General features: G+C 46.5%; 1 protein-coding gene across 1 annotated transcript; it reads left to right on the top strand.

Annotated features, from left to right (window-relative positions):
* The first annotated feature begins 2,854 nt into the window (after window positions 1-2,854).
* On the top strand, window positions 2,855-5,603 carry IFT70B (intraflagellar transport 70B). The gene has a single exon (XM_083496381.1). It carries the CDS (start codon window positions 3,172-3,174, stop codon window positions 5,176-5,178), a length of 2,007 nt encoding a protein of 668 aa, XP_083352507.1. The 5' UTR covers window positions 2,855-3,171; the 3' UTR covers window positions 5,179-5,603.
* The last annotated feature ends 4,134 nt before the right edge of the window (window positions 5,604-9,737 follow it).

Consider the following 9,737-nt stretch of genomic DNA (forward strand, 5'->3'; position numbering starts at 1 on the left):
TTATCAGGATTGATTTCCGTTAGCCTTACATTTTTTCCTAGGCTGTTCACAAACGCTCTTGAGCAACTTGAGTAAAATCCCATGAAGGGTTAATTCTGTGGCTTTTTATAACACTGCATTACGTTTATTGCTTAACCAAATTACAGCATTAATTAAAAGACCCTACTAAAAGTGCTGCCTACCAGCTTCTATTCCCTAAGGGCCTATCAAAAGTGAATGAAGTTGGACAGTGAAAATTAGAGGAAATGGCCGTGCCAACTCTGGTTTGTGATTTGTGTTTTCATTTCATTTGAAAATGACCATCTGTCTATGCAGAATGCTTTCTTCAGCCTGCAGATCAGGAAGAGTACTGCATGGAAACAACTCGCAATGCTGACTCTAATGCCTAAAATGTTAAAACAAAAGTAAGTGTTGCCATTTGTGATCACAGCTATGTGGTTTTCCTCATGGGATAAGGTGCAGTCCTCTACATATTTATGTAAAAGTCACATACATACCTAAGTGCACACATGAATGCACCTCTTTATGTGTGTTTTGTACCAAAAATAATGCTTAATTGCATGGTGTCGATTTCCAAACCTTTAACCTTAAAAACACCTAAAGAGTGGCTTTTTTAAAAAAAAAGAAATAGTAATAAAGGTTTCAAAGCAAAGGTTTAAAAGGGGCTTGAGATTCAAATCTGAAGTGTAAAACTATATCCAGACAGCATAACACATATGAACAGTATAGTAAATGTGATGTGATGCTCAAGGAACACGTATTAATATTTTAGTGACTTCAGCTATTAGGCTGAGAAGCATAATGTTCCATGAAGCAAAACAAGGATGATATGGAAGTATTAGGTTCCCCAAAAGGCTGTTTATTGTTGCATGGACTTCTTATAACTGTGTGTGTGCCTAAAAGACTAAGAAACTAAGCCATGGTAGTCCTCCAGGGGATAAGGAGCACATTATTGCTAAACAGAGTAGTGGCATATTGGTACAATAACCAGATTGTAAAACTTGTTTGGATAAACATTTTGAAAAGGTAAAAGATTAGTGGACTCTAAGGGAAGATCCTTTGCTTATCAGCCCTTTCAAAATTTTACATTCCTGCATTGCAGGGGGTGGACTAGATGACCCTCGAGGCCCCTTCCAACTCTACAATTTATTCTACTCATGCTTTAGTTCCCTCCCCGATCTCTTCTCTCGCTGCCCCTTTTACCTCACACTACTATCTCAATGGGTGATCAGTTACAAAGGAAGAACAAGCCCCTGTACTTTCAGCTGTTGTGTTAGAGGGAATGTGAGTAGGAACAACTTCTGTCACTCATATAGAACTGTAGAACTACAGTAAGTAACACACACACTGGTTTAAACATTGATTTCAGATCTTCAATATCTCGAGGTAGTAAAAAGCAGGATGCATTTGCACAGAAGGAAGGGAACACAAGACACCTGGATTCAGCTTAATAGTTGGGGAATGAAAGAGATGGTGGTGATTTGATGAGATTTCTCTCTGTCATCTGGAGGTATGGGGTATCTTTTGCTAGAAGCCAGCAAAAAGTGACCAGATGTGCAGGCAATGGGTGTTTGTGAACAAATTAGGAGTTTAAAACAGTAGAACATTGGTTTGTAATACAAAAGGATGGATGAAGCTCATTTCACCAGTGAAAATAAAGTAGATGACCGTTTCTAAAAGCTTCACTGGAGAGCTGTTAATGAGCATCCTTCTGCCAGCTCTGGTCCCCATCTGAAATGGGGCATTGCTAACATAGGGGGCTAAGGGACGTGGGTGGCGCTGTGGGTTCAAACACAGTCTAGGACTTGCTGATCAGAAGGTCTGCAGTTCGAATTCCCGTGACGGGGTGAGCTCCTGTTGCTCGGTCCCTGCTCCTGCCAACCTAGCAGTTCGAAAGCACATCAAAGTGCAAGTAGATAAATAGGTACCGCTCCGGTGGGAAGGTAAACGGCGTTTCCATGCACTGCTCTGGTTCGCCAGAAGCGGCTTAGTCATGCTGGCCACATGACCCGGAGGCTGTACGCCGGCTCCCTCGGCCAATAAAGCGAGATGAGCGCCGCAACCCCAGAGTTGGCCACGACTGGACCTAATGGTCAGGGGTCCCATTACCTTTAACATAGGGGGGTCGTTGTGACACCCATCTCAACATGCAATATGGATGGCAATTAACACTGGACTATACTGCAGGGTGCTTGTTACAGATAGGTAGCCGTGTTGGTCTGCCATAGTCAAAATAAAAAAATTCCTTCCAGTAGCACCTTAAAGACCAACTAAGTTAGTTCTTGGTATGAGCTTTCGTGTGCATGCACACTTCTTCAGATACACACGAAAGCTCATACCAAGAACTAACTTAGTTGGTCTTTAAGGTGCTACTGGAAGGAATTTTTTTATTTTGCAGGGTGCTTGTAAGCCTCTCAACGAGCCCCAGCATTCCCACCCACGCACTCCCCAGCCATTCTGCGGGATATTAACAGCAGCTTACATTAGAGGTTTCTCATAAGCCACAGTCTCTCAGCCGACCCACCCAATTATACGCTAGTTTTATTTCCAGCTGCCACTTTTAGCGCTCAAAGGACGGGCAGTCAGGGCGTAAATAACTACTGTACAAGCACGCAGACAATCCAACAGGCAAACGAAGGAACTGTCCGACCCTTCAAGCTAAGCCTTCCCACCGAGCCCTGTCCTCCTTTGCATCAAACTCAAAAAGCCCCGCAGCCGCAACGCTCAAGCCCGCCCGCCAGAGAGCCAACATGCAAAACAGCAGGGCGGGCAGGCGAGTCCCACTATTCCAACGTCACGTGACCCAGAAAAGAGCCCCCTCTTTCCCGACGCCTCCGGAAAGGAACTACATATCCCAGAATGCTCGTCACTTACGGTTCTGGGAGACGAAGTCCACGCCGCTCGCAATTTACGTCATCCCCCCTTTAGGGAATTTTGTTTGTTTGTTTCAAAACATATCGCCTCACGTCGCTGAGGCGGGAAATTATGAACAATTGAGAACAAAAACGTGAATACCCGAGGGCGCAAGGGAAGGCCGCTTCTTCCTGGCGGTCCTGACTCCTCGAGAGCCGTTGCCACAGAAACCGACGCCCGTTGGCCGACGCGCTTCCGCTTCCGGCAGCGGCGCGTTGCCTAGGTAACGCTTCCCTGCGTACGGCCTGTTAGAGCGGGATGGCCTCTGTGGTGGCTCCCATAGCGGACGGGGAGTTCACGGCGGCGATTTACGGCCTGATCCGGGCCGGGCGCTTCTCGGAGGCGGTGGGGATCCTCAGCAGCGAGCTTCAGAGGAGCTGCCGCTCCCGGGCAGGGCTTTCGCTGCTGGGCTACTGCTACTACCAGCTGCAGGACTTCGCGGCGGCGGCCGAGTGCTACGAGCAGCTCGGGGCGCTGCACCCGGAGCTGCACGAGTACCGGCTGTACCACGCGCAGGCGCTCTACAAGGCCGGCCTCTACGCCGAGTCCCTGCGCGCCACTCTCCCTCTGCTCGACGTGCCGGCCTTCCAGAGCCGGGCCTTGCGCCTCCAGGCCGCCACGCACTATGCCCAGGGCGACCTGTCCAGCGCCAAGGCCCTGGTGGAGCTGCAGTTGGCAGCCGCCACGGAAGGCAGCCCCGCGGCCGCCGAAGACCCCTCGGAGATGCCCGACACCGAGGTGAACATGGGCTGCCTGCTGTACCGGGAAGGGCAGCACGAGGAGGCTTGCAGCAAGTTCGCCTCCGCCATGCAGGTGCTGGGCTACTGCCCCGAGCTCTCCTACAACATGGCGCTGTGCTGCTACGCCGCCAAGCAGTACGCCCCGGCCCTGAAGCACATTGCAGATATCATCGAGCGCGGCATGCAGCAGCACCCGGAGCTGAGCGTGGGGACCAACACCGAGGGCCTGGACGTCCGCAGCGTGGGCAACACCTTGCTGCTGCATCGCACGGCCCTGGTCGAGGCCTTCAACCTCAAGGCGGCCATCGAGTACCAACTGTGCAACCTGCAGGCGGCGCAAGAGGCGCTCACGGACATGCCGCCCCGGGCCGAGGAGGAGCTGGACCCGGTCACCTTGCACAACCAAGCCCTGATGAACATGGACCGGCGGCCCACTGAAGGCTTCGAGAAGCTGCAGTTCCTTCTGCAGCAGAACCCCTGCCCGCCGGAGACTTTTGGGAACCTGCTTCTTCTCTACTGCAAGTATCAGTACTATGACCTGGCTGCGGATGTGCTGGCTGAGAACGCTCACCTGACCTATAAGCTTCTCACACCCTATCTGTACAACTTCTTGGATGCCATGATCACTTGCCAAACTGCCCCTGAGGAGGCGTTCCATAAGCTTGATGAGTTGGCAGGGGCTCTGACCGAGCAGCTGAGAAAGCTGACCAAGGAGGTGCAGGAATCGAGGAAAAATCGTGATGATGAAGCTCTAAGGAAGGCAGTTAATGAATATGACGAGACACTGGAGAGGTATGTCCCTGTCTTTATGGCTCAAGCCAAGATTTATTGGGACATGGAGAACTATCCCATGCTGGAGAAGATGTTCCACAAGTCAGTGGACTTCTGCAAAGATCATGAAGTGTGGAAACTTAATGTGGCTCATGTATTGTTCATGCAAGAAAACAAATACAAAGAGGCCATTGGTTTCTATGAGCCTATTGTAAAGAAGCACTATGATAACATCCTTCAGGTCAGTGCCATTGTGCTGGCTAACCTGTGTGTTTCCTACATCATGACTAGTCAAAATGAAGAGGCAGAGGAGCTGATGAGGAAGATTGAAAAGGAAGAAGAGCAGCTCTCTTACCATGAGCCTGATAAAAAGATCTATCACCTCTGCATTGTCAACCTAGTCATTGGGACACTTTACTGTGCCAAAGGGAACTTTGACTTTGGCATCTCAAGGGTAATTAAGAGTTTGGAGCCTTACAATAAAAAGCTGGGTACAGACACTTGGTATTATGCCAAAAGGTGTTTCCTGTCATTGTTGGAAAATATGTGCAAGCATGTGATCATGGTACGTGACAGTGTCATTCAAGAATGTGTCCAGTTCCTTGAGCACTGTGAAGTGTATGGCCGAAATATCCCAGCTGTTATTGAACAACCTCTTGAGGAAGAGAAAATGCACACAGGGAAGAACACTGTTACCTATGAAGCTAGGCAGCTGAGGGCACTGATGTATGAAGTTACCGGGTGGAATAAGTAACTGCTCTGACATTCCTATACAAAATGGCCAGGGAGCAGAAAATCAATGAGGTGCTGGGGCCATTCAAAATACTACATACATATATTTCATTTTCTTGTTTTTACGATTTAGTCTGTTATAGTATTTGAAATGGAAATGGACTTTTTATATCAAATTAATACAAAACTGGTAAGACCCTCAGAGGCTGTTTGTTCAATATTGGAGCATATTTATACCTATCAAACTCGGCAGGAAATATTGAACTAGCTTGACACTAGTTTGAACTAGAGTCTTAAAGAACCCTGAAATATTGGGCTCCACCTGTTCATTTTTTAATTACTATTTTTCCTTTTAAGATGTTGTATTACAGATATATATTTTAAGAATGTAACAAAAGTAAATAGAATGAGGTTTGCAAAATAAAGTAGAAAGTTGTGCTATCCAAATGTTGTCTTATTACTTTGGAATGAACAAGGGATGAGTTGGTAGGACCTATGTTCGCATATTTTATCCAACAGACCAAATAGTTTGGTGGCCAGTTTTCTTCAGGGAAATAAATGACAAAGGTAAAGATTTAGTATACGTATTATGTTTCTTCCTCACCATTTGTTGTCATGAGACCTTGTGAATCCCAGTACAGGAAGCTAGAATGCAGCAACACAAGATCCTCCATTATCTAGAAACTTTAAAAGGTAAAGGTACCCCTGCCCGAACGGGCCAGTCTTGACAGACTCTGGGGTTTGTGCGCCCATCTCACTCAAGAGGCCGGGGGCCAGCGCTGTCCAGAGACACTTCCGGGTCACGTGGCCAGCGTGACAAAGCTGCATCTGGCGAGCCAGCGCAGCACACGGAACGCCGTTTACCTTCCCGCTGGTAAGCGGTACCTATTTATCTACTTGCACCCAGGGGTGCTTTCGAACTGCTAGGTTGGCAGGCGCTGGGACCGAGCAGCGGGAGCGCACCCCACCGCGGGGATTCGAACCGCCGACCTTTCGATCGGCAAGCCCTAGGCGCTGAGGCTTTTACCCACAGGGGACCAATTCTTGGAACAAGCAGTCTGTGTGGAAGGTAACTGGATATGTGGTGGAGAAAATGGAACCTGGGGGTTTCATGCTATGGTTTGCTGTGCTGGGAAACTGTTGTGACCTCTGCAGGCTGGGCCCTAGTTGCTGATGCCTTGCCTGTACAGTTGTCTCTCTACCCAGGCTGACCTGATGATGCTACTTGTTTGTTATTGATGGCTTCTGCAGTGCAGTGTGTGTTGTCCAGTGCCTTAGCTTTCTTCACTTGCCTCTTAGAAACAACCACCTAGTGGTACAATGTCACTACTGCTGACCACCCTTTTTCAGACAGGGAGTTTCAAGCAGGTGTGGAAGACCTTTGGCCTTCCAGATGTTGCATCAACCCCAGTAACTATGGCCAGGGATGATGGGAGTTGTAAGTTCAGCAACATTTGTAGAACCAAAGCACAGAATGACCAAATATTCCCCACATGTGAGTTTAAAGCCTTAGCTATGTTTTTGTCTCAGGATCTGTGTATAATTTAGGCCATGGTCATTGGCAGGGTGTTGGGATATTGAAATGGCATGGTGTGGGAGCAGTGTTGTTGCATGAAAACTCCTATTGTGATCCCCAGTTTTGAAGTGGATAAATTGTATGCTTGTGCATTTGTGAGAGGCCTCAGGTATGCAGCAGAGGTTATCCTATTTCCTCACCATGCCATTTTGGCACTGGCCCCCAGTTAATACAAGAAAAGGCCTCAAATTCATAAATGTGATGCGCCACTGAACAATGGCAGGTTCTGGCAGAGAAGTGAACATGTGGGTATTTAAGTGTGGCAAATCCCTATAGTATACTAGAAAGACACAATGGTGTATTAAAAATACATTTCAGTGAAGAGTTATTTGCTATATAACCAGAGTAGTGCAGATGGAAAATATGTCTTTAAAAAAAGAAACCAAACTAGCAAGTAAATCTGAGTATTGGATCCCTGGAGATTTTCATGGAACCCAGATTCATCATATAAAGAGTTGTATCCAATGTTTGTCATACACAGAGTAGACTCTCAAATTAATGGACATGACTAACTGGCCCATTAATTTCAATGGGCCTATTCTGAGTTGAATTTAGTTGGCTACAACCTTCAGACTCTCCTTCCATGAGCATTAAACTGTTTATTATTTGTTAGTTTATTTAATTAATATCTATCTCACCCTTGTTCCTAAAGGAGCCCGTGGCAGCAAACAACAAATAGCAAAACCATACAATTATTGTTCTGTAGTGAGTTTCACTGGTGTCCAATGATAGGATACAATGTATGCCACCTTTCAGAAGTCAAAAGAGTAAAGTAAGACTGCCTCTCTGCTAAAATTTACATGCAGGTAGAAAAAAATACATATAAAAACACACACAGGTCAATGTAGAAGACCTGCTTTAAATTTCCTGTGATTGGAGGTTTTTTTAATGCACATGCACTTGGGGCACATTTTAGAAATCTAATGATACAGAGGTTTGAAATCATAAAATATATGAAGCAAAACCCCTCTCGGTTCTGGTACTGTACCAGCAGAGGCATGGAAGCAGATATAGCATGCCATCTCCCACATTGCTCCCTCCAACTTTGAACAGAAGCTGATGTATGGACGGGGCCAGCAAAGCAGGGATGTGAAGTAACTACACTGTCAATCACACCCAAGGGATCACTTTCCCTCAAACGTTATTGGGAGTGATGGCATGATGATGAAGCTCCCATTTTGCTGCTAGTAAAGTATGGAATGGCCTTCTGTAGCTCATTCCAAGATGACTTAGGAGCAACAGCCGCTGAGCTCTATCTATATGGGTGAAAACCACTGACCCCATTGTCACACTGGAAAACATCTCCCATGATGACTCCATGATCATGCAGAGAGAGTCAGCCCTTTGTAGGTGTCAGTCATATGGTGGCATAGAGCATTATCAGCTACAACTGCTTGGGAAGTGTGCTAATCACATGATGGCAGCCTAGCAAGGCTGGTGGTGATTCACGTGATTAGAGCCAACATGCGGTACTGGTTGCTGCCACCCTATATTAAATTGCTTCCCACAATTGCTTGCACATCAGGAAGGGTCTACGATTTCAAACCTCGTTCACCTTCATGGAGCAGAGCAGCAAGCAGTAGAGCATGTTTCTAATTTACAGGGAGAATTGTACTATATATTGTTCGGTATAAACAGCGTGACCTTTACAAAAAGTTTTTAAAAGTCACCCCACATTACAGAGAACGGAGTAAAGGCTGTGGGCAACAATAGCAGGGCTTTGTTTAATATTCACCGTGCATTTTCTGTAAAAGTCAGTGGACATTTAAAACCAGATCCCCATGCATATTTGCACGAGTTCAAATGTTGAGTGCCCTCTAAGCAATGCAAAGGAGGATGAAGAGTTCTTTATGATTTTATTCATGGCTGACTACGTGGCAGTGTTTATGTGCTCTGCCCATTTTCACCTTCAGAATTGGCCTTTACGATTCCACGGCCAGCATCACCTCTTGGAATGTCAAGCTCCTGTCCGTTACTTTAACATAAGGATCAACAAAGCCACAAATATTATTGTAAGCTATGAAGGGGAACAGCCTTCTGTAGGATATGCATTTTCACACCGTGCCTCCATTGTGCCCTCTGAACTCTATTGTATATTAAAAAGAGTGGATGGCTGAATTTCCCCCATCCCCACCAATTGAAACTTGGTGAATGTGGCTTGAATCATTCAATGAATTTGGCTGATCGCAGGTTAAGGACAAACAAGGGAAAGTACTTAAACTATGGAGTTTGCTGGCACAAGAAGCAGTAGCTTAGATTGCTTTTTAAATGCATTAGGCAGATTTATGGCAGGTGTTCTATCAATAGAGATTAGCCACAATAGCTTAAGGGCCAGAGGTACCGTAGTTTGCCTCTGAATCCCAGAAGGGAGAGACAAACAAAGGTTTATGACTAGATACTGTTAGACTAGGGGTCACCAACCTGGATTTTTGAGTGTGAGCTGTGAGTAGGGCTGGGCAATATATCAATATCGCCGAAAATCGGTTTGAAGTACATATCGTGACACCGGTTTCATAATTTCTGACCTGGCAATACATATATTGCAAATCATGATGGGGGAGGGGGGGTGCTACGCAAAATATCACACTGTGGGGAAAACTGAAGCCAGCCAATGCCTCTACATAGCTCCATCCTTATTTCAGACATCACAATATATCACTATATCACAATGTTTAGCTGGTGATATACTGTGATGTCAAAAACCAGATGTTGCTCACCCATTGTGGTCAGGGAGGTTAGAGGTATGGTGGACATCTGAAAAAGACCAGAAGGACACCTTTGACCCCATGTATTCCTTAGAATGAGGGATGCGAGTGGCGCTGTGGTCTAAACCACAGAGCCTAGGGCTTGCTGATCAGAAGGTCAGTGGTTTGAATCCCCCCGACCGGGTGAGCTCCAGTTGTTTGGTCCCAGCTCCTGCCTACCTAGCAGTTCGAAAGCACGTCAAAGTGCAAGAAGATAAATAGGTACCGCTCTGGCAGGAAGGTAAACGGTGTTTCCATGCG

Source organism: Podarcis liolepis (assembly GCF_965112155.1).
Source record: "Podarcis liolepis genome assembly, chromosome: 1".
Classification (NCBI taxonomy): Eukaryota; Metazoa; Chordata; class Lepidosauria; order Squamata; family Lacertidae; genus Podarcis; species Podarcis liolepis.

Excerpts from the sequence above, each read along its gene's own strand:
- IFT70B (XM_083496381.1), top strand. The coding sequence starts at position 3,172 with ATGGCCTCTGTGGTGGCTCCCATAGCGGACGGGGAGTTCACGGCGGCG.